Source organism: Symphalangus syndactylus, chromosome 17, assembly GCF_028878055.3.
Source record: "Symphalangus syndactylus isolate Jambi chromosome 17, NHGRI_mSymSyn1-v2.1_pri, whole genome shotgun sequence".
Lineage (NCBI taxonomy): Eukaryota > Metazoa > Chordata > Mammalia > Primates > Hylobatidae > Symphalangus > Symphalangus syndactylus.
The window spans coordinates 90,386,448-90,413,089 of record NC_072439.2 but is presented as its reverse complement, the minus strand read 5'-3'; the positions used below and the strand labels follow the sequence as shown (position 1 = coordinate 90,413,089).

The 26,642-nt window shown below is 38.1% G+C and overlaps 1 protein-coding gene across 7 annotated transcripts in view; it reads right to left on the bottom strand.

Annotated features, from left to right (window-relative positions):
• LPP (LIM domain containing preferred translocation partner in lipoma) overlaps window positions 1-26,642 on the bottom strand; it is a 721,973-nt gene that overhangs the window by 153,142 nt on the left and 542,189 nt on the right. For all 7 annotated transcript variants that reach the window (XM_063620511.1, XM_063620512.1, XM_063620510.1 and 4 more), the window contains one exon: window positions 18,314-18,440. In XM_063620511.1, the coding sequence (XP_063476581.1) occupies window positions 18,314-18,440 (127 nt within the window). The remainder of the gene's footprint in view (window positions 1-18,313; window positions 18,441-26,642) is intronic.

The window sequence follows — 26,642 nt, the reverse complement described above, 5'->3', positions numbered from 1 at the left end:
AAAGAAACAAAATTAGGCAGACCAGATTTCACCCACAATAGAGACCTCACAATTATAGCGGTCACACTATTCACCATGATACTTCCACCCCAATACCACTGTATCACTCACTATCCCTTTCTTTTGCATAATTTTCTCAATAGGATATACTGCTATCTGACCTGCTATGTCATCATTTTCTTCTCACTGGAATGTAAGCCCCATAAAAGAAGCTTTTCATCTGCTGTAGCACCAATGCCTAGAACAGTGCGTACACACAGCAAGTGCTCAATAAGTACTGATAAAGAGAGGATCTCTGTGGACTGATGGCACCACCATTACTGAACTCCTTCTGTTTTTCTCACATCACTTAGTGATGTCATTACCCACCCAAGATAGAGGCCCAGGAATAAGTCTCAACCCATCCCTCTTACTCCCCTTGGAAACCCTTCTCTAAACTGTCACAAGACGACTGCCTTGGTTCCAGCCCTTATTCCCCTTAGACAAGTACAAATGACACCCAGACTGATCTTCATCCCCCAAATCTTGTCCCATTGAACAGCTCTCCCCACAATAGTACCTGGAGTTATCTTTAATCAATATCTTGTGGCTCCCTTGTTGAAACCCTTCATGGAGTTTCCACACTTTCAGGACAGACTCTAGATTCTTTAGTAAGAAATAAGAGGCCTTCTTGATCTGGCCACTAATCATTCATTTCTCCTTCCAATATTCTTTGGCAGTCATATTGCACTTTTTCTGGTGTTGGTCTCTATACCTTTGTCCCTACTGAACTGTTTGTCTGAAATGCCCCTGAATTCACGGCTTACCTGAAAAATTCCATTAATATTCAGTCTTAACATCATCTATGTCAGAAAATCTTCCTCCACTTTTCCATTCATAGTAAGCCATTCTAACTTCTTTCCTCCCACATCACCAAACTCCAGCAATATATCATATTGTAACTGAGCTATTTGTAAGCACTTCTGTGTATATTTTGTGGACTAATGTTTAATGGAAATGCTTGGAACAACTGTTTGGCATATCATAGGCCTTCAATAATTATTGAATAAATGGAGAAACAAAGAACAACATATATTTCCTATCTAGAGATCCTTATCCTTCTTATTTAAAGCATGTTTATAAATAAAATAAGATTCCAAGCCCTTAGCAACAACACAAAACTTAGAATTTTCCTAGTCTTACCTATACATACTGTGTGGTCTGTCTAGAATACCTCTTGACTTCGAAAGTGACTGCAAAGCTGAGGCCATTCCTTTCACAGACGTCTTCTTAGGTGATCTCCAAATTAAGTCCACCTTGAGTCTAAGGCGTCAGCGAGAATGCTGTTATTATGACGGATACATTTTGAATGGGAACGGGCTGCACGCACTTGGATTGTATTTGCTTGATCTGCCAGAGGAGAACCAGAAGCAAAAGTATCCCCATACCACCTGTGACCAGAGAGGTAGAACACAGCAGGTTCCAGCATAATCAGATACAAGGGTAGACTGCTCCGGATTGCTCTAGAGCCACAATGAAACTTTTCTTTAGAATCAAGGTGACACAGCAGCTTCCTAAAGACACCACACATCCAAAATTAGGAGTGGGAACTAAGTCGAAGAATCAGTTAATCAGTGTCTGACTTCCTGAACCATCTTAATGAAATAAAATGGCAAAATTCACAGATACATTGACACTGCGGCTGACGGCCTAAAATAGCATCAACTTCCGACTGAATGAGCCAATTGCTAGCTATTGCACTAAACTCTTTTGCCTGATGACATGTCAACAGGGTGACTGTATTTTCAAAATCAGTCCCCTTTTCCTTGCTCTCTCTCATTTCCACCTGGGCAATGAGACTGGGCCTGGCTTTTCTACAGATCACTAGACTAGAAGATGCCATAGGGATAGATCGTTAAAAGTTAAAACTATTTACATGTGTGAAAGAAAGCAGTACTGGATTGAGGCAAATTGTGGGGAGAAGAGAGTTTCTGGACATAAATATTGCTACAACCATAATAACCAGGTTTCAAGTCCAAGAAGGAATGGAGGAATAAAGATGCATATTTCAAGTGTTATTAACAAAAAAAAAATATTACGGTCAGAAATCGTCTTTTGTTATCTGGACTAAGCAGCCCAGCTGGGCACTACTACCCATGTAGGAGGGCAAAGACACTGTCCCAGCAGACATCTGGTACAGTGCAGACAAAGAGATGGTGTACCTGTATTTCTAATTGCTCCCTTATCAGTGGTGAAACTCTTCAATCACAGAAAATCAAATCATACTAAAAACATCCTCCAGGGAAAGTAGAGGGAAAAAGAGAATAGGATTTACCAGAAAAGCCATGGAATGAGCACAGATCCTGTGAGTCTAATCTTTTTCCAGGCCTTGGTTAGCTCATTTTCTGAAATCTATAGTCACAGGCATGGTATATGCAGGGGTTAAGAGCCGGGTTCTACGTTCAAATTGCAACTCTAATTACTAGATTCTGGGAAAATTATTTAACTTATCTTGGCTTCAGCTTTCTCATTGTAAAAGAACAGTATCTACTGCCTAGAGTTATAGTCCAGATATAAGTAATGCATGTAGAACTCATACTAAATAGTAAGTGCTCAACATGTACTAATCTTATTTTAAGCAGAACCATTAGTGAGAATGGTTTAGGATCAAATCAGACTAGAGAATCTCTATTGCAAGCAAAACTCTTGGTGGAGTGGCACAAAGGGATTTAAAAAAAATCATCCAGCTCGATCTCCTCTTCTCATTTTTCTTTTCGGGGAAGAGAGGAAGAGTAAGATAAGAAAGATGTGCTCTCCCATCTTAGTAATATTACAGTAAAATAGAAAATAGATAAACACACACGAGGAAAATAAAGATCATAAGAGTTATGAATCAAATATAATAGTAACAAAAATTAGAAATAAATTTTGACTTAGGAATTAGAGTTTTTTTCCTAGGATATGCTATAGTGCCTCTTTATTTGTGTAAAATCTTTTTTTTTAAGCTACATTCACAAGCTAAGTAGATTATGCATCTAAATTCTAGAATCCAATAGGACAAAGTGTTTTTGTTTAATCATTCACATCAATAAACACAAGTAAGTTATTTTCAGGGAAGCAGCAGTTCAGTCCTGTCCAGGTTTCTGTATGTTTGCTGTCTCCCTGCTTTTGACCATCTGACAAAATGACACTGAGACCAGACGTTCAATAGAGGGTCCAGTCTCTGACTGGCCTCTGTTCAATAGAGATCACAGGTACATTTCTGAATGGTTTGAGAAACAATTATAGAGGGATCCCAAACTCTCGATTAGAATGCTTTAACCAAGGCAGAACTAGACAATTTTAGCAGACTATAGACAAAGCAAAAATAACTAGGTTTCCGACTACCTGCAACTCTCAGCCTTGCAGAAATGTATTCTTTATTCTGTTAAAAACACTCTATATTGATTATGCTGACACTGACAGTAAAGCTGTGTGGTGGTTGGTTTCCTTTACATTTTCTTCTTCACATCTCAGATGAGAAAGTGGGTTATGATTCATCCTGTTCAATTTGAGTCAAAATTCATTTTGTCTTTTCAATTAGTTCTTCTACATTCCACATTAAAAAGCAAGAGTAGTTTGCTCAGCAAACGAGAACATTGTGGTATATCTTGGTGTGTTGCTTTCTCACACACAATGACTAAAAAACACTTTTTGTATTCTCTAGTGATATTCCAATTACAACAGAACATCATAAGAAAATACAAAGTGTTAATTCAAATAAACACTGACATTAACAATTTAGAGGAATAATTATTACACACTAATCATAAATGGCACAAATCAAGCCAGATGCTGCACTCGGTGGAGATATTAACACCTCTTAAATTTTTGGTCTTCTGCTACGGTTTAGAAAACTTTTTCATACCGACTTACGTAATTTGATTCCCACAATATGCACATAAAATAGATAGGGATAATTATCTTTTTAATATGTGAAATACCTGAAATTCAGGAAGACTCTGAGGTTCTATAAAAGAGCTAATCTAAACAAGAAAACTGAAGTAATTTGGTTTTAACTTCTAACTTGTCCATGGATATGTTAGTCTTTCTGGCAAAATAACACTCATTTTAAAGCTGCTAAAAGAAGAGTTCTCAAGAATGTATAACAAAATACTCTAAGGAGAGCACAAATGTCACATGTCACTAACGTCACACAGAAAAGATGACTTACACTTGGATTTCCTGACTCCAAATCTAGTGCTCACTTTACTAAGCTATCTGACAAAAGATGAATTATTCATTTTTATCACTGCTGTATCATCTACATTAGACTATTGTTCTGTTGATGGTTACCCATATTAATATCACTTACATATGCCAATTACCATTAGTAAACACCATTACTGAGCTGGTATGCCAATTACCATGACTGAACACCATTACTGAAAATGCTGAAACACAGTGATGCTACTAGTGTACCCAATACAAGTGCATGGTATTCGTTATCATATTCAACATCCTATTCCACTTTTATTACCTGGCATTGAAAGCTACTTTCAATGCAGTGACCCTCTCATAAACCTCAGGAAATGGGTAACAGCAACAAGCAGAGCATAAAGTGATCTAGGAAATATAATTCTTGGGTTTGTTTACAATTCTTTTCCAGAACTCTGAGGCAAGCAGCACTGAAATTTTACATGGGGCAGCTGCTTTTCTTACTCACCTACATTTTAACAGTGTAGAGAGGACAACATATGAAAAGTGTTTGAGGCAAAGGAATTAAGGTCAAAAGGATCACAATAGTTCACGTGTTCTAATCTCGTGATATGAGAGATGAGACCTATGGAAAAGAAACTGGCCTAAGATATCACAGTGAGTCAGTGGGACAGTATCAGGCCAGCAATGCCTCTCAGTGCTGGATGCCTGGAACAATATCTAACACAACACTATATAACACAACACGATCCTTCACAAGAACATGATGACTCCGCATGCAAAAGAAAAAAGAAAAAAAGTATGCTTTATACGCTTAATGGGTAAGCTTGAAGACACCATTTCACCATGGTATCCTATCAATTTTTCTTCTTGTTGAATGATATCCACATTTCTCAATATTTCAGACATTAGCTGGTGCATGAATGAGCTTTGTTTTTTGTTTTGTTTTGTTTTGTTGAGACAGACTGTTACTCTGTCACTCAGGCTGGAGTGTGGTGGTGCAATCATGGCTCACTGCAACATTGACCTCCTGTGCTTAAGTGATCCTCCTACCTCAGCCTGCGAGTAGCTGGAACCACAGACGTGCACCACTATACCTAGTAATATTTTTTTCATTTTTTTTGTAGAGATGGGGGTCTCACTCTGTTACCTAGGTTGGTCTCGAACTTTTGGACTAAGCAATTCTCCAGCCTCGGCACCCCAAAGTGTTGGGATTACAGATGTGATCTGTAATTCCAGCCGTATTTCTTACATTTAAATATAGTATTCAGTTTAATATATTTTACAGGAAAGATGCAACTTAGTACTTCAACCCACAGAATCAAATTATAGATGTTATTGACACGAAGGAAGACAAAGTCGGATAAAAAGTTAATTGATTTAAATAAAAATATTAGACAAATAATACTATGCATAGTTTACATATACGGTAAAAAAATTATGAAGATGCTCACTAATGACTGAAGAAAGGGAAGCTCTCAAGCGAGATGGTTTCTAAATGCCACTGTAACTTTGCCATGACCCTAAGGCTGACTAGGAAAGAAAGGGTGAGTCAGTGGAGGTTAAAAACTCATTTCCATTACTCCTGCCTACTGTATCTTCTTAGGCTCTTTCAGCAAGTTACTAGTGTACACTGTTTCTGTTTGCTCTTGTTGAATTTTAACAAATGATGCTCACTGCCAGATAGGAGTAGAGCCAAGTTCGAGGCTCATACAAGCTCAAAGTTTGATGGTCAAACCTTTGAAGCAAGTGAGGACTGAGATCAGAGCTGTACAGTACTATAGGAAATCTGGAATAATTAAATACAACATGACTAACATCAGAGTCAGACTTAGGAAGAGAATTGGGATAAGGTCATTAACTTGGACCTGCTTCTGTGATTTCTTTTTTTTTTTTTTTTTGCCTTGGATATTTTTTGCTTTTTCTTTTTAAGTATTTTACCGTTTTTGGTGGGAACTCTAACTACAGACAGTGCATTGCCACTCATCTTCACACACCAGGAAGATCTATGCCTGTACCTCTTCTCATGAACTATTTCAGCATTTTATATGGCACAAGTACAGTGGCAAAATCCTCTGAACCTGGATGGAAAAGAGTACATTTTCCACTGCCAGTTGTGAAATCTGTTCTCTATCAAAGCCCTTGGCCCTAGAGGATTTAACAAATGCTTTCTCTCCTTGGCCATTATATCATTTCCATCATCTCCCATAGTATACACTACAATAATTGTTGAGTAGTAGGCACTCAATAAATATTTGTAGATGAATGAATCGGTCAATTAAAAATACAACAGGGCCAGGTGCGGTGGCTCACGTCTGTAATCCCAGCACTTTGGGAGGCCAAGGCTGGCAGATCACAAGGTTTTAGGAGTTCAAGACCAGCCTGACCAATATGGTAAAACCCCATCTCTGCTAAAAATACAAAAATTAGCTGGGCGTGGTAGCACATGCCTGTAGTCCCAACTACTTGGGAGGCTGAGGCAGGAGCATAGCTTGAACCCAGGAGGTGGAGGCTGCAGTGAGCCAAGATCACGCCACTGCATTCCAGCCTGGGCAACAGAGCAAGACTAGGTCTCAAAAACAACAACAACAACAGCAACAAAAAAAACCAGATGCCTACCAAGTACAACTCCACAGATGTTCAAACAATGGCTTTGCTGACAGTCAATTAATTACGCCTTCTGACAATCCTAATGTCACTTCAAAGTCTGTAAGGAGATGCTTATCTGTGTGTTTTAGAGAAAGTGGTGGGGAAAGCGCAGGTTGGGGGAATGATGGTGGTTTGAAAGGGAAAAGGAGCTGAGTTCACAGTTAATTGTGTTTGTGTGTTAATACCAGAAGATGCATAATTAGCACTTGTAGGTTCAGGTACCAGTACCAAACTGAGACTTTCTTTGCACCACATACAATGTGTGCCCCATCAGTGCTTTCCCTCCCAGAATTTCAAGTTTGCTTCCACAATTAATAAGCAAAGGACATTCAGTTATGAAGTAGAAATCTCTCTTCTACTTTTCTGTTCTGTCTTCTGATAGATAGTGATCCTAATGAAGCTGAATGACTGGATGTCTGCTGTTTGTATCAAGATGGTACACAAATCCTGGGTGGTGGTTCCCAGTCTTGAAGAGGCTTACTTTAAATGGACAATCTTTCAGGACAGGTTGCTATGGACAACTCAAATAAACACAAGAAAAGAATGTTTCTTTCAATGTGATGCCCTGTGCATCCAATCCAATTCGATTAGAACAGAAGAAAATTGTGGTGGTACGAAATGGTCCTGGGAACCAAAGACTATAGATGAAACCTACAGGTGGAGAAAATGTGACCCAGTACTTAAAAAATAAAATCTTAACCAGGTACTCTCTTCATTGACCAGTTGAACCTTTACATTTCACAGAAGATACATGCAAAAGAGATCAAGTCCAAAGGTGTTAATCCAATTTAAATTTAAGTTCAATAAATGTAGCAGCCATGTCTTGCTCTAGTTTATATATTCTCCAGTGCCCTTAAGTGAATTAAAAAAAGGAATGAGAAAATCTGAGTTATACTCTGCAGCTCTGTCACTAACAAATTTGTGACCCTAAAAATCTCACTCATTCTCATGATCTCCAAAAATGAAGAGGTTTTCCTAGTCTCTTAAGATTCTCTCCAGCTCTAACGTTTTATGATTTTATAAGGTGCTAAATAAATATATCTTAAATGAATGAAGTATTTCCTCCCTGTAGTTTATTATATACCATGTCCTGTCACAGAAATGTGAATGTCTGCTCACAGTTTTCATTTACTAGTTCATTAACTCATTAACACCTATTAAATATCTCCGATGTGCTAGGCATTATTCCAGGAATGACAGGAACATAACACTGAACTAAACATAAATTGTTGCCCTCACGCAGACTTACATTTAGTGGAGAAAATAGATGGGAAATATTACAAGTAAATTGGATAAAGACACTGAGATAAAAGATACTGGGAATCTCTTTTGTTCTTTTGTATAAGAAAACTTTGGTTCTTTTGTATTTGAAAAATACATACACATAATTCCTTAAAAGTTATTTATTTTATTCTTTTTAAGGGCAATGTGTTCTTATGTTTGAATAACATAAGAATGTGTTCTTATGTTTGAATAAGGTGGATCTAAGGTCTGAGATCACAAAAGTAGCAGGCCCGACCTACGTCTGCACCTTTGTAAATAGCCCTGCCATTCCTCTTCATGCCATCGGAGGCTGTCCATTACTCAGAAAGAAAATTTTGACCATAAAATTCAAAACACACCTAGTTGCATGGCTTTGGATAAGTCATTTGGGATTCAGTTTTCTAGAAAATGAAGGATTTTCCTAGATAATCTCTGATATCACATTCTTCTTTACTCTAAGTCTGGGATTCGAAATCAATGCTTAAAAACACACTAGCCAGGCCGGATGCAGTGGCTCATGCCTGTAATCCCAGCACTTTTGGGAGGCCCAGGCAGGAGGATCACCAGAGGTCGGGAGTTCGAGATCAGCCTGACCAACAGGGAGAAACCTCGTCTCTACTAAAAATACAAAAATAATTAGCCTGGCATGGTGGCATATGCTTGTAATCCCAGCTACCTGGGAGGCTGAGGCAGGAGAATCGCTTGAACCTGGGAGGTGGAGTTTGTGGTGCACCGAGATCGTGCCATTGCACTCCAGCCTGGGCAATAAGAGTGAAACTCTGACACAAAACAAACAAACAAACAAACAAACAAACAAACATACTAGCCAAATTAATAAAAAATTAACATATGCTAAGATAGAACACATAAAATGCTCAGGATTATTATTTATTTAGTGCTGTAAACATATACTACTCAGAACAAACATTACCAGAAGTCACTACCACAAAAGAAAATATATCTAATATGCCTCATTAACTAGAAAACATTCTATTCCCACAACTCAAAGATATCCTAAACAAAAAGTTGGAGAGAAACAAAACCAAGAAACCCATTTTTCCCCCCAAATCAATACAACCTTCTCTCTAAGCCACTTATTGTCTAATTTTTCTTCCATTGTGGTTTTGGGGTTTTTCATTAATTAGGTCATTTATCTGTGAAAACAAGATCCACTAAAGGTAGCTGCCCACCTGGAGTCATTTCCCAGTTTGTAATTGATAGGAGCACTTTGGAAACCATTTTCTTGTCACATAATAACACAAACTATGAAATACAAATTACTTTACACCTCTCAGTTGAGATCATCTAAGCACTTTACAAAGCAATCACATCGTTCCTTATACAGATTAAAAAGCTAAAACATGAAGTATGTTAACTCATCTATCTTATGACCCATGACCAATTCAGCAACATGGTGTTAACAGCACAATGGGGTGAAAAGCGAAAAGAATTTACAATCTGTAGGCCTGCGCCCCAGGGCAATTCTGCTACTTACCTGCTTTATGACTTGTGAGGGTAGTGGAGAGCCCTGGGGAGTGGGGAGTCCCTTAATCACTGAAATCTTTCATTTCTTTATATCCCAAATGGAAATAAACACTCTGTCTATTTTGTAGGACTGCTGTCTTGCTCAAGTGATATAACATGTAGAAAAGTGCTTTAAAAAGCATTATATAAATGTTAGTTGAAATCATGTAATAATAATAATGATAATCTAGGGGTAGACCTAGAAGTTGGATGCAAGACACTAACTTCCAAACAAGTTTAGATGCCTAAGTCACAAAATGTCAGAATCGGACAGCACTTTTGAAGTATAATCTAATCATCCATCAGTTGCTTGAGTACCTATCACCATTTTCACCAACAAGGGATTATTAGATTCTGACCTAGAATTTTACAAAGACTTTCTTCTGTCTCTTAAGAAAGTGATTTCATTATGCTGAATGGGAACTGGCCAGACCCCCCTCACTTGCCTTTGTTGCTAATTTTTGGATCACAAATATTAAGTCAAATTCCTTTTCCACATGATAGTCTTTCAATAGCAATGAGGGCTCTAGGTTTTCCTTTCTCCATACCTTCAACTGCACCTCAGATCATGGTTTCTAATTTCCTAAGCATCTTAGTCAAGTCCTCTGGACAAGCTCACTTATCAACTGGTCCCACTAGTGCAGAAAGAAAATGGACCATCCACCTCATTGTTTTTTTCGTTCTGTTTCTGTTCATGAACATTCATTGGCCCTCCATTTTCATCTTAATTGAGAAGATACCAAGGCACCAAATACAATGAGCTGGCATAACCAATAAAGTGATCGATCATAGCTCTTTATTCATGTTCATGCTTTTCTTCTCTCAAGGCTTAGCATGTGCTAGTTCCCTGCCGCCTCATGCCTTCTACTTTTGTCTAGCTGTCCTTTGAAAAATGAAAGCTTAGTTCCACTGGAACAAACTTCTGGTTTTCTGCAAAAATCCTCAACAACTCCTACTAACAATACTCAGAGATGAACAAAAAGTTTCCTTGGATAAATGCTAAGGTCTGAGAAGAGAATTTACCTGGCGCTGCTCTGAAGGATTCTTCAAATAGCTCACTCAATAATTTTAAGGCTCACATACTTCTGCTTTTTTTTAAAGAAGGAATAAGACAATATCATATAAACAATGTCAAGATAATTACAGCTCTATGCTTAAAAATATACTGTCAGATATTTCCAGTCCATCCTTAGATGCATTACAACATCCATTTCCAGAGATACTGTCTTCCAATAGTGTTGTCTTCAGCCTTAAGGGCTGCTCGGCCAGAATATTATTATTTGGAAAAAATTATGCCATAGTCAGAGACATAAATGTATGAAAAGCTTCATATGCAAACATGCTTTCTCTTACAAAATGAATGAAAGCATAAAACTTAGAGGCTCTGGGTGTATTACGTAAGGCTGTCGGTGTATCAACCAACATGGAAAAGTCTTGGACAATTTCAGAGATATCTTAAGGTTATCTGGAGAAAAACTCAACTTTGCTTTCCTTTAGCTGCCTAAAACTGTTTGAAAAACCAAACTTTAAAACTGGCAACTAGCCCTGTAGATGCCCCGGTTTTCTGAGAATAATGCCTTTCTCTCCTATTCATTTTAATAGTCGATTTAAAAGTTTTCCATTTTCTATTATAAGCTCTGAATTTACTCTAAATTATAATAATTTACAGCTACTTCATCGCCCCATGTTCCTTTTTTTTTTTTTCTTTTTTGAGACGGAGTCTCTCTCTGTCACCAGGCTGGAGTGCAGTGGCACGATCACGGCTCACTATAATCTCCGCCTCCTGGGTTCGAGTGATTCTCCTGCCTCAGCCTCCTGAGTAACTGGGACTACAGGTGCGTGCCACCATGCCCAGCTAATTTTTGTATTTTTAGTAGAGATGGGGTTTCACCATGTTGGCCAGGATGGTCTTGATCTCTTGACCTCGTGATCTGCCCTCCTCAGCCTCCCAAAGTGCTGGGATTTACAGGCATGAGCCACCCCTTGTTCTTTTTAAGCATCTATCACTAGAACTGAGAGCCTCCTTTAGTATCAACATATTTTTCTAGTTGTCCAGGAAAAAATTTTCTCTAAAATGCAAGCACTTGAACCAACGCTTCCTGTAGGTAAGCTGGGCTAAACATCCACTGTCTGGTTTATTGAATTGGGTAAGAATTTTCTTCTACCTCCAACTTTCTACTATGCTTCCTCCCTTTCCTCTACAGGGTAGTGTTTAGAGGCCCTCTCAATGACACTAGTGTTAATGGAAAGACACATGTCCATGGTAAGGAAATCTGTTATAGCCAAAACTTAAGTCCAAGTAGATGGCAAATGCCCACATTATAGAGACTGTATCTTCCCTTTAGAGATGTAGACTCATCCAACTGCTTTATCACGGTTCAACATCTGTGGCGTTTACCTAATATTGTAATGCAACAGTCACAAGTTATAATGAACATGGACAAAAGAAGGCATGGAAACACTATAACTATCACCTTTTCAGAAGAAATCATTAAAAAAAAAAAACCCAGCTGAGATAGTTAAGGGTTTCTGCTTGTTATATTTTATTAAAAACCTGACTTGAAAAAATAAGAACAGTGGCTATTAGTGATTTGCCTTCTCCCAAGGTCAAGAGAAGAACTACAGACTGCAAAATGGCTGATAGGGAGGTATTAGGTAGACTGTCTTCCTAATGTATGTACCTCAGCCATGTCATAGCAGTTAATTCAGGATGTTAAAGATAGTTGAAACATATCAGTGACATTGAAGTCCAAATTACAAACATGTGATCTCGGGCAGAAGCAGTCCCTCCATCTCTCACTTGAAGATCGTAACTTCATAAGGAAAAGTTATGACGTAGGAGAGAAAGAGTCAATTACTGACAATCACCAGGAACAGCATTTATATACCTTTCTGTAATGGTAATGTATTATAATAGACATGAGATCAGAAGAGTGAGGCCAAATTCCAAAATTATTAGCTATGTGACCTTGAAAAACTCATCGAGCCTCTCTGAATCTCTATTTCCCCATCCAAAAAATGAAATGAAGACATCGTCGCCAGATCTGCCAGTCATGTTGTGGCTGCGACTTGGTTTTTTAAACATATGGAGCTCTAGGTAAACATCAGCTTTTGTCATCACTACCACAACTGTCCCCATCTCACCAGCAATAGAAGGTGTGTATGTCTGGTAAGAAATAAAAAAAAAAACAAAAAACGGGAAATTTCAAAGACCCACTGTAGTCGTTAAAACATGAAAGTTGAGAAGGTACAGAAATGTCAATCTCTCTACCCACCCAAGGAGGGATTCTTAAGGTAATTCATTTGTGACAGGCTTCAGTGCATTTTTAGAGAGGAGGGGAGTCCTTATAGTTGTTGCAGTTATAGCATCTCTAGCTGTTTTAACCTGAAATGATTCTGCCTCCCCACATTTATCTATCTCTGTTTGTCTACATATATCTGTCAATCATCCCTCTCTCTCTTTCTCTCTCTCTATTTCTGTCACTCTATCACTATTTCAAAATAAAATTGTAGACATAATCATACCTCACCTTATATTTCAACAAATAGCTCATAAAAATAGATTTTCCTGCATAATCACAACACCATTAATATCATCATTAAATTAACATTGATGTATTATCTAATATATCATTCATATTCAAATTTCTCTAAGTTTGCTACCAATCCTTTATAGCTTTTTTTTTCATCCAGAATTCAATCAAGACACATGCCTTGCATTTGAATGGCATGTCTCTTCAATTTCCTTTAATCTAGAATAGCGTTTTTTAACATTGACAGTGTGGAAGAATTCAGGACAGGTGTCTTGAAGCATGTCCCATCATCTGCATTTTTTACTTCCTCATGGTTGGATAGAGCTGAAATATTTTAGCAAGACCACTGCCTAGATGATGCTGCAGACTTCCTACATTCAGTTGGCACATGCCAGTCTGTCCCATTATTGAGGATGTTAAATTTCATTACTTGGTTTAAGATGGCTTCCAGGAGACCTCTCCATTATAAAAGTTCCTTTTCTCCTTTGTACTTAAGTCATCTGTGAGGTGATCTTCTGGTACCTCTCCCAATACTTTTAAGCATACGATAATTATAATTCAATACAAATAAAACTGTTAAGAGTGATGAGGGGCTCTGTAAAGAAGCAATAACTATAATAACATATTCATGAATCATTCCACTTATGAAAAAAAAAAAAAGAGTGTCTTGGAAGCAAAGCAACATGACCACAAAGGCACCCACTCCGTTGACACCATTTATTTACATTTTGTTCACTTTCACTCCCTAGTACAGCTTGTAGTCTAGCAGGAGATCTATGACATGAAAGCACTTAATTACCTTCAGTAAATCAGCTATAGTTTAAATAAAAATTCCAGCATTAAATAGGCAAAGTAGTAAAGAAAGAGTAGGTGATGGGATTTTGGCAGGGCTGAGAGGACAGTCCTGCAAAAAAGAGAAGTTATTTAAGGGAAGTGCTTGGCAATGCTATTTTCAGTCCAGAATAGGCCAAAGGTAAAACTCTGACAGAAAGCAAGAGCAGACTTTATCTATCGCTCTTGGGTCAGACCCTGCTGATGCAAACACACTGCTATGTATTCTTTCTGCTCATCCTCAGGCAGACTTATGGACTCTCACATAGCAGCTCAGTCACACCCAACACAGTGCTGATATCTGCACTGAAATCCTTGACATCTGTGACTCTCTTGTCCTTCCTAGGAACCCGTGAGCTCCATGAGGGCAGAGCCTCTGCATTTGGGTTTCCCTAACACCCAGCACAGTAGCAGGCACAGGCTTAATGTTTAAAGCACGGAACAATAAAGGACAGTTCTTTTCACGAGTCCTTTGCCTCTTGATTTCATCTTGCTGGTAAGAGGTGCATCCTGGCTCTGAAGCCTGTGTTTTTAACCACTATCCATAGAGCAGTTCTCATGGCATGTGATCTCAATGTGCAAGGGCTCATTATAGACAATAACGTTCTTAGCCTTTAGCCGGACATTGAAAGCCTTCCCTAGATTGGTCCTAACCTACTACTTGAACCTTATTTCCCAGTATATGCTACTTCTCACGTGGACACTTCACTCCAATGGTTTTATTCCCTGTTATGTCAAAACTCCCCTCATGAGAAATGACTTCACTTCTCTACTAACTTCCTACTTCCAAATGTCAATTAGCACAATTTTAAAGACTTATTCAAAGGCTAACTATTCCATAAACACTTTTCCATTCCTCTCTCTTGATTTTATCTTTCCTTTTTCTGAATTCTCAAAGAACACTTGATGAACATTGATTAAGTCACTTGTCACTTTCTGCCTTGTGCTTATAATATAACATCATAACTCTGTGCACATATCCTATTAGACTATAAGAACCTCAAAGGTAAGATCCACATCTACCCCCACCACCACCTAGCAGAGCAGCCTGAATATTATCATAGGCACTTTTTTTTTTTGTTTTCTACACAACGTGAATTTTCTTTAAATAATCCTGGCCTCAACTTATATTTTGTTAATTCTGTGTACTTAGAAGAGAATGCTCATCTCTTATTTCCCATCTGTCCAAAGCTAATCTCCACCATAAACACTCTTCTAAATATGTAGCCTGGCTAGCTTTCCCCATCTTTTACAGTGTGGTGTTTAAATGTACAGATCTGGATTCTAATTCAGTTCCGCAATGTTATCAGCTATTAACGTTAGGCAAATTAATAGTTCTGTGCCTTAATTTCAAAATCTGAAAATGATAATAGTATCTATTTCACAGGGTAATGTTTTCCTATAAGAGTGAAATGAGTTAATTCCTATAACGTAAATAAAATATAGTGCTGCCATATCATAAGCACTCAATAAAAGTTAGCCATTTTTCCAAATTTTCAAATGGTTATTCATCCCCATTTGACAATGATTATTTACCAGTTGGTGACATATGTTCTATTGTTGCTAGGAACTTAAATTTAAGTTGAGCATTATTAATGGATTTTTAATGAGCATATCTTATGTCTTAAATAAACTACAAGCCCCAAGAGCATGGGAGAACCTTGAGTATTGTATTGAGCATATTCTACATGCCAAGAACTTGGCTAAGTGCTTTGTATAAATATTTCATTCATTTCTTAAAACAACAGTATAAGCTAGTTATTATTCCCGTATTACAGATAAAACAAAACAAAAATGAAGGTTTAGAGGGAATAATACTTGTTCAAGTGTTCTAAGCTACTAAGTAGTAGAGCTTGGACAGTTCTTGAAGGGAAAGGTAATAATTTATATCTGTTTCCCAGAGTGTTCAATATACATTCATTCATGCAATTAGCATCTATGTTCAGTTGTTTTTTTTTTTGTGGCTATATATTGGGTTGCTATGATATTTGAAGCATATATACTTGGTAAATCAGCTTTTCCTTTTTAATAGGGCCTAAATACAGAGACCTTATTTTTCACTTTTAAAAAAATGTATTTTAGACCCCATTATAAACCCTCCTTACATGGCAATGACAAGAGCATTAATAAACTTTTTGTGTATTTTGATGTAACTAGAAACCTTCGTGGATTTTCTATGTTTTGTTTTACTGTTCTCCATGCATTGTTGTTAATCTCCATCAATTTATGTTTAGCTTTATTGTTATACTTTAGATTAAGGATGTTTGTACATTGAACTTATTACTGCTGAAAGAAATGCTAGAGACCATTTGCCCCAACCGTTGATATAGTGAGGTGGGAAATGGGGTTCAGGCAGATGGGTGACATGTCAGTATTGCTTGGCCAGCGAGGGACAGAGAAGAGACCACAACCAGATGTTTCATTCCCACTCTTTGTGCTCTTTTAGCTGAGCTAAACTGCCACTCGAACACAAATAAAAGCCAGGGTTTTTATAACCTAATACCTCCTACTTCACCTACTGTGTGTTTTTGGACTGGTATGGTCAGTTAACCTGTCATTACATATTCCCATATAGGAGCAAAGAAGACATGAAAATAGAAAATATTTGAAGAAGCAAAAATCCTGTGCAATTTCCCCATTTTTGTGCCTTTACTAATACTCTTCCCCAAATGTCCTTTCTCTATTTTTCCTTAAAGCAGTGCCACTCAAAAAGTGGTCCATGGATGGGTGTCTAAGAAATGCGTATCACCCTGGATGAGATAAACATAGGAACAAAGGATTAATATTTATAAACTAGCATAAAAATTTAAAAGAGTAATTCGTTAACAGTTAACTCTAATAAAGATAAAATTTCATCTTCCATTTTATTTTGCGTCTTTTATTTCCCTAGTAATTAATTTTAACTGACTCAACAAAAATACTGGTCTCCAACAGATTGGGAGGAAAATGGTCTTCTGCCACAGAAAATGTGAAAGGCACTGGTTTAAAGGGCTCAGATTCAAGTGCCACCACTTCTTTATCAAAGTATTCCTGATGCTCCTAATAAATGGAGCTTTTAAAACTTCTGGCCAGGCACGGTGGCTCACACCTGTAATCCCAGCACTTTGGGAGGCTGAGGCGGGTGGATCACCTGAGGTCAGGAGTTCAAGACCAGCCTGGCCAACATGGCGAAACCTCATCTCTACTGAAAATACAAAAACTAGCCAGGTGTGGCGGTGGGCACCTGTAATCCCAGCTACTCGGGAGGCTGAGGCAGGAGAATCGCTTAAAACCCAGAAGTGGAGGTTGCAGTGAGCCAAGATTATGCCAGTATACTCTAGCCTGGGTGACAGAGCAAGACTCTGTCTCAAAAATAAAATAAATAAAATAAAATAAAATAAAATAAAATAAAATAAAATAAAATAAAATTTGCAACAATTGACCTATGCCTTCTCATGTCTTTTATCACTTTCTACCTAGACTAGTAATTATTTGTATGCTTGTCTTACCTCTTTCTGAACAATTTTAACCTCACTGAGGACAGGTTATGTGTCCACAGAACCTCACAAGTGGCATATAATTCACAAATTTGCATTATATTCATGGACTGGAAGGATTAACCATTCCTAGTTATCAACAAGTTTGAAGAGGGGAAAATTAAAACTACAAAGAAAACATCATTTCTTGAACCGAGATAGAAAAAAAGATTAAGAGTACCATCTGGAAATTGGATATTAGACAATATCCAATTCCACATTTTTTACTAGAATCTTTAGACCAGTGAGAAATGGGAACATACACAGAAATCCTATTTCTGCCTAATGGGGAGCTAATAAGTTGTCAAAAAATAAGCCTTCTTTTTTAAAACAAAAAACAAAAAAACAGGATCTCACTCTGTTGTCCAGGCTGGAGTGCAGTGTCACAATCACAGCTCACTGCAGCCACAGCTCAGTGCAGCCTCGACCTCTCAGGCTCAGGTGATTCTCTAGCCTCAGCCTTCTGAGTAGCTGGGACTACAGGCACATGCCACCACACTCAGCTAATTTTTGTATTTTTAATGGAGACAGGGTTTCCCCATGTTGCCTAGGCTGGTAAAAAATGAGTCTCAACAATAAAATTTGTATCTAAGGAAACTCTAAAGACCACTGAAATTTTAGTATAAGCTAAGTAGACATCACATTTATGGCAGTCTTGCAAATGCAAATCCTACAATTACTTAGTTGTGTGGGGATGTATATCAACTCCCATGCATCTGGACTCAAACACTTTACCAGTGGAGCTGATAATAGTTCCAATTACTAAGGAAGGAAAACAGAACAAGATAGTTACTTCAGAAGTCAGCTCTAGGCCCCACTCACCAAAGTATTCGTCAGCAGGTGGATTTTCCATGTCATACAGCATCTTTTTGGTCAGATGCTCAAGCTCATCCTCTGGGCGGAATGAAGGGGGAACTGACGAAGGCCCCAGTTGCCCTGTATGGACACCCTGAAAGGCAGAAAGCATACGGTCCTTTAATTGCCACCTAGACCATCAACCAAGACAGTCAGCCTAAATAAGCAGTGATTGCACTGGAGAGGAAAAAGCACTGGACGTGGCTGTCAGGAGACCTGGGTTTTAGAATTAGTTTTATCATTTATTCAGTGGCTAACCTTGGACACATCTCTTTACTCATTTGCCTTATCTAGATGAGTCATCTATCAGGCTTCAGAAATCCATGTTTACAATAGGAAGAATCTATTTTGTTCAACAATTGCTAAGTAATCACTATTTGCTGTTACACATTTATGAGAAAAATAAATTGAGTCTTTCTTTCTTATGAACCTTACAGTGAAGGGAGAGATACAGGCACATTAATAATTAAAGAAAAACAGCTGCAGAAAGAGCAAAGTAAGGGCATAAGGTGGGACCTCTCGCATAGCCCGCGATGGACTTCCTGAAGAGAGGGGGCAGAGCAGGCTAGGCCTTATTCAGCTAAAAGGGAGAAAACATACAGGTTCTCACACTCAGGTTAAAAAAGTCAAGCAACATAAAGAGCTTGTGGAAGTTGTGTGCTTCGGGACTACGTATAAACTTTGAGATAGGAAATGAGATAAATCTTATCGAGTACAGGAGTCCAGAAAGCGAACATTTTGGTTCTAGTTCTCTTGTTCCAGTTAAGGAAGTTGAGTAATTTCATTTTTCCAGCACTGCAAACAGCCAGATTTCAAATAGTGATGATAAGTCAGTAGCATTGATACTGGGTTGGTGTTGAAATGGGTGGGTGAGAGCAAAGCTATGAGGATGTGAAGACATACAGAGCGAAATGATGGACTTTGGGGCTTGGGCGCAGCCAGGTTGGGCAGGGGGTGAGGGATAAAAGACTCCATATAAAATGTATAGTCTTTTATCCCTCATCCCCTGTACCCATATGGGACATACAGGGCCACTGGGGCCTTTGTCTATTCCCCCTTCATTCCACTCTTATGGGTGGTACAGTGTACACTGCTTGGGTGATAGGTGCACTAAAATCTCAGAATTCACCACTATAGAACCCATCCATGTAACCAAAACTCACATGTACCCCAAAACATACTGCAATAAAAAAAAAATAATTAAAAAATAGGTGGGTGAGCCAGAATTATAGCAATGTAAGAGAATCAAATATCAATCGAGAGAGTACTTGAGATCATCAATGAAGAATAAAAAGTATGTAAAAATGGAATAAAGGCCATATACTAGATTTAATGTAGCTTTGTGCTATGTGATTAAAAGGGAATTTATCACACTTTCCATTGCATATAAATTTGACCATTTCTAATATCTCACCCCAACATTCTTAATAAAAGTGTTATAAAAACAGAAATGCTATTATTTAAATTTAGAACTGATGATGATGTCCACCATGGGTAACGGGCAGAGATGTGGGTTGGGAATGCTCTTGCCTTGATATTTATGCATTGTTAAAATAGTTGGCCAAAAGGTTCTCTTTTCAGAATGTTTACAAGAGTAAGTTCAACAAAACTGGAAGCTACACATTCATTCTCCTATTATCTTCACTACACCAAATGAGCTCTTGGGTGTGAAAATCCTGTAAAGTACAAATCTCTGAACACATGCTATCATTCCCAATATTTACTACAACAACTCCAAGACGGGTATTAATCATTTGTGTGATGTCTAAAGCGTTAAATGTCTTCTAAACATAGTCAAGAAGGTTGATTAGTACCTATTTGGCCTTTTCTCTAAAATAATTTTCATTTTTTTTGGTTTCCCAAAATATACAGATATTTGAAGTACAGACACGCAGAAGGCTGAAAAGACCAAAAATATTTTATGCTGGTCACTAACCTTAGCCTGAGATTTTTTTGCATTGTTGAACAATTTGGATTAGAGATGAGACAGTGATGAGTAAACTATGGCATACGCTCAAGTTACCGACAAAAAAATTGAGTTGCTTGCCTGGATCTGAAGAACCATTATGCTAATCTCCTCTTTTTGAGACAGGGAAACTGGGACCCCCCCCAAAAATCAGGGAGGGCTAGTTTTGATAAAGTCAGGACAAGAGCTCATCTTTTACTGACTTATTTATTAGCAAACATTAAGGATTAAACTTAGGACCTCCTATGAACGGTAAACATTACCTGTCATATGAGGATTAGAGGAGCTACTGAATTATTCAGTTACTCTTTTGTTTATTGTTTTATCCACTCATTCTTACAGGGTTTATTTTGTGTACCTTCTGTAAGAACCCAGGAGGGACATGAAGATATATTACACACAATCTTTGTTTTTGAGAGTTTTGCAGTCTAGTGGGGGTAAGAAACATGTACAAATGATTAATTATAAAAAGCGCAGGTCGGGCACAGTGGCTCACGTCAGTAATCCCAGCATTTTGGGAAGCCAAGGCTGGCAGATCACTTGAGGTCCAAAGTTCAAGACCAGCCTGGCCAAAACTGTGAAACCCCATATCTACTAAAAATATAAAAATTAGCCATGTGTGATAATGCATGCCTGTAATCCCAGCTACTTGGGAGGCTGGGGCATGAAAATCGCTTTCACCTGGGTGGTAGAGTTTGAGCCAAGATTGTGCCACTGCATTCCAACCTTGGTGACAGAGGGAGATTCTATTTTCAAAAAAAAAAAAAGAAAAATTAAAAAAATATATAGCATAGTATATTAATAGGTGTTTGCATAAACATGCATATTGGATGAATGGCTGCCAGTATTGTTAAACTTTAAATTGCATATATGTGGCTTGCTTCCAGGAAAATTGTACAGAAGTACTCATACAAGTGAATAAAATTAAATGATGAAGGTTGGTCACAGGAGCCATATTTAAGAGGAAGAACAAGGACTAACAAGGTAAACTAACCAGCAAAAGAATCACCTAAATGGACAATGACAGATACATACATTGCAAATCTATGGAACAAGCCTGCAAAGATGAACAAGACATGTTTCACAAAGAACAAATCCAATTGCAGAATAGGACAGAGTAACTACAGTTTCTTTACAGATCTATATAAAGACCAGGTACCGAAATGTTAAAGGAGATTCTTTCTGGCAGGTGGAATCTTAGGGGACTTTCACTTTCTACATTTGTTTCTTTATTGTACTGTATGTAGTTCTACTTTTGTAATCCATGAATATAAATTTTTTTAAACATGATGACTTCAAGTGATAAAGATATGCTGGACATGACCCGCTATCCTGGAGCTTCCAACCCGGCCAAGTGAAGGACGCTGAGAGGAGCACAGTTTCAAAGCTGAGACGTAGTTTGGTGTGAGTGGGAAAAACTACAAGTGGTTCAGTATTTCGGTATGGACAGGTAGAAAAATAGGAAGGGTCAGTTAATTACTGCTTCCATGCCATGCTGACATGTTTAGGGCTTCTCGGTGAGCTAGGGGCTCCAGGCCTTGGGTAAGAACATGGATAAGTCTCAAAATCTAATGTGTTAAACTGTCTTTTGACAAAACAACAACAACAACAACAACAACAAAACAGGTATCTGTAGTGTACACAAAATTTACTTACAATTTCAAGAAGTTCACAGACCACAGGGAATATATTTTCATGTTCTCATTTAGGAACATTCAGGCATTAGAAACCACGATAAGTGTTTTTAGAAGAGTGTTCTAATCATATTTAGAAAGTTCCCTCTGAAGTAGAGTGTGAATGGGAGAGCAGCAAGACTGAAATGAGATGGTGAGTTTATCTAATATACTAGTGGCCAGAGATAAAGGAATACATTATATGGCAGTATCATTATGGCTAGAGACAGAGATTTGACTATGACCTTCACTTGGCATCCTTAGGTGAGCTTGTCAACCTTTCATAACTTCAGGTTCTCTTCTATCAATGGACTTGCCATTGGTACTTCACAGTCTCTGTAAGAATTAAAGTGAGATAACCCACATTTCACGATAAATAGAGTTTAACTACTTTTAGACAATTGTAACAAAGAGGATCTCTTTGAATCTCTCAAACTGCCTCTGAGGGAGTGGATTATTACAGTTCAGGTAGTGGAATTGAAAATGAGGTTGGGAAGTGACCTATACCTTTTCTCCAGGCTTGCAATACAGGGAGACCTTGAGCCCAAAATATGGTGTCACCTGTCTCCAAGCGCCATGCATTTTTTCCCCAACCAAACAATGCTTCCCATAGAGAGTTCTAGAAAAGTATAAAATATTACCTCTAATAATAATGGTGCGAGTTGTTTTAATTAAGCCAAACGACTCTTACAGAAAACTTGATAATTCCTGTCTTCAGTCTTAGGGTGGACCCTCAGAGAACAGACATAATTTATCATTGTCTCAACCTAATATCAGTTTCCCTTTCAATATAAACAAGGCAGCAAGAAGGCCGATCCTGTCCTTTATAAATCTAAGCCAGAAATTTAGATTCTACCCCTAGCACTTACATTTCAAGTATAAATCTAATTTCAAAGTACTTACCTTGTCAATATTTGACAGATTTTGAGAAAAACGTATCATTCTTTTTGTTCTCTGAATACTCTATTTGCTTGCTATGCTGTTTCTGAAATAATACTTGGAAAGGCTATTTTCTATTAGATCCTACTCTTTTATCTAATGCTAATTATGGATTCCTGTTTTTTCTTATGATGAAAGATTCTGAGAGATCATTTCTTCCAGTATTTCTGAAGTTTATTTGGCTAGAGAACAGCCTCCACCTCCACTCCACGGCTGTCACTAACCCAGTGCAGAATACTTAACACCTATGGAATACATACTGGGGAAACACAGGGTTCCTCAGTTAAGAGTTGTCTCTCACACCAAAGAAGACAGCTTAAAACTTTCAGTGTTCAAGCCTAGAAGTAGTAATCCAGTACTATTCTCACTGTCATAACCAGAGACCTACTCTAATACCGCTCTCTCAATAGTGTTTAGGGCTCAACACCTCCTAAGAAGAATGAACAACTGTGTCCAACTTATTTGTTAACAAGCAACTTCTAGCATATTGTATCGGTAATAAAACACGATTGAATATTTGTTGTGGGAGGTGCTGAAAAGGAATAATTTGCGTTATTTTGTTTCTCGTTTCTTCAGAAGTAGAAGTGTGAGTTGTATCAGCAACATATTCACTGTAGCATATTAATTCCTCATATTTGCAAGACCCTTTTCAAGGTGTCTACTTTCACAGACATGAAATCTCGAATGCCTACACAACAGCCCTGTATGACATGAAATCCTATTTCTGGATGAGAAAATAGAGACTTAAGAAGATAAGCGAGCAACCTTGTAGAGGTACCCCTGCTTAAAAACGGCAGAACATTGAAACTGGGGTGTGCTGAGTTGGGCATACTTCTACACTGCAGTGCCTCTCAGGGTTTTGATATCATTGTCTCCAAGACTTTCTAACTCTCTTACTGTGCGGCAGTTTGGATTTTAGTCTGAATCTATTATCTAAGCAAAGATTTCTTTTATCAGAGTGGAGGTTTGCTGCTAAATAGCAAAACAAAGACATTGTGAAGCAAACCTTTCTCTTAAAAAGGGACATTCTTGTAAGTATCAAGCTTAATCACTAATATGTTTGTTTCTGAAATACCCGAATCTCTTACTAAAGGCAAATTAACATTGTATGATCCACAGGTGAGTTACCGAGCGACAGATTTTAGAGGACTCTGCCAAAATTGTCTTAACATAAATTTCCTTAGGGATTACCAAGTGCCAAGAACTGTAAGTATAAAGACAAATTATTCAGAGATCCTGTCTCTAACAACTCACAGTTTGGGAAGAAAGAGACACGAAAATAGTCAATTACAACAAAGTCTAAGCTCTAAAACACAGGTATGAATTCAGTGCTCTGAGATGGAAGAAGGCTGCCAAAAAAAGATGACCTGTCAGTTTGATCTTGAAGAATAAATTGTGTAACACCAGACGGAAAAAAAAAAAAAAAAAAAAAAAAGAAGAAGAAGAAAAGAAAGAAGGAAGAAAGTTAAAGGCATTCCAGGAGGAACGTGTATATCTAAAAAACTGTTAAGAGGAAAGGCCGGGCGCGGTGGCTCACGCCTGTAATCCCAGCACTTGAGGAGGCTGAGGGAGGCGGATCACGAGGTCAGGAGATCGAGATCATCCTAGCTAACATGGTGAAATCCCGTCTCTACTAAAAATACAAAAAATTAGCCAGGCATGGTGGGGGGTGCCTGTAGTCCCAGCTACTCAGGAGGCTGAGGCAGGAGAATTGCTTGAACCCAGGAGGCGGAGGTTGCAGTGAGCCAAGATCACATCATCGCACTCCAGCCCAGATGACAGGGCGAGACTCTGTCTCAAAAAAAAAAAAAAGGACAAAAACAGAACTAGGATGAGAAAAGAGAAGTAAGATATGGTCAATAGCCTGTTTTAAGTAATGGGAAGTCATTAGGAGATTTAAAAATGGGAGCTGAGTTTATTAAAGTCATGCTTCTGAAGTAAGTGTACTGGCAAACATCTTCTAACACCAAGGCCATTGACACTTTCAAAAAAAAAAATGCAGCCAGATATCATGGCATTCTAAGCAATTTAGTGGCTAATATGCTTTAAAAAGGACTGATGTTTACTAAGCATGGCATAGCCTGCTATCTGCTCACCAAAATCCATTTCCTCCTCTTGCTGGGCACACTGCTAGACTACATTTCCCATGCTCCTTGCAGTTAGATGTGGCCTTGTGAGGCACAGGAAGGATGGAGACTGGGCCCTGAACTACCACATGGAGATAAGTCACTCACTGGCCAGGCTGACCTGCCTTACGGCAATACAATATGCTCAAAGGTTAATCATTGAAAGTCATGGGAAAGTGAATGCTTTATATTCTTTCTATGTTTCTGTATTTTCCTTTCTTAAAATAAAGATTTTTTTCTTTTTTTCAGCTGAAAATTATCTAAAACTGGTTCTTCTTTGCCATTCCTCTTTTCTTGCTGGGGGCCCAGGTGACTGTCATTCAAGAAAATACTTAATATGAAGCCAAATTTACAGCCAAATCTGGGTCTAAATCCCTGGTAAACATTATGGGTGGGACTATGCAATCATGAAGACTTGCTTCTGAAACAAAATATACACATGAATGGGACCCTTGATGAACAAGGAAACTCCACTAGATTAAGAATAACATACAAAACAGTAGCTGTCATATTTGTATAACACTTCATGGTATTTGATTATACATTCTTACATAGAAACCCATAAATACAGAAGACCTGACTATTCAGAATATCTTTAATCTTAGTTCTGCCTTTAAGTTGTCCAGTGATTTTGCTCAAATCATTTCCATTTTCTGAGCCTCAGTTTCTTTATGTGTAACATGTTATTTTCAAAGCTTCCTTTGGTTCTACTCTATCATTTTTTTGTGCCCATTTGTGCCCATAGTATGCAAGACACATATCATTACCAATCTTTAGAGTGAAATCACAGATATTCATATTTACAGATCCTTTGTAGTGTATAAAAATAGACACACTGAGTAAGTGGAAACCTCATTATGACAGAGATTTCCATTTATGAGAGGACTTAGGCCAGTTGTCAGCATCCCCTGAAACATCCAGAACTTCATTCAGCATTCTGAATCTGAGTAAGCAATGGGCAGGTCACAGGGTTTCTGCAGCCTACTGAACTTTCACTACACTTGGGGCACGAAATCAAGAACACACAAAGGTTAATCACCTTATCATCCCACTGCCCCTTTTCTGAGTGGAGAAGAAAAATATCCATCATCCTTTCTAAAGGAAAAAGGAAGAGTAAGAAACAGCCTGCACTAAGGTGCAAATGGCTTCCAGGAAAACACCACGCCATCTTGCATCTCTGTTACTACAATTTACCTACTTTAACCTGTGTGCTAAGGATCCATTTTACAAAATGGATACCCACTATCTGTCGCCATGTCAGCCCCCTGAGTTCCTCTGGGGCTGACCTTGGCGCAATCATTTTTCTTTCTTGAGTGCTTACCTGCTGTTGATTTCTTTGTTACATAGTGTTAGATAACTCAAATTTACTGCAAATCTGAACCTTACCAGAAAAGCACCGCTCAGGCTTTAGCATAAAACACCGGGAAAAGGCAGCCAAGATATTCGAAAAGATTACATGATAATGAATACTCTATCACTCTGGATACCAGAGCTGCTCATTTTTCTTGTCCATTTGTAGTGATGTACAAGAGGTTCCTTCCCTCAGAGGGAAAATAACTTCAATTATGTGTTCTTGAAAAAAAAGAAACATT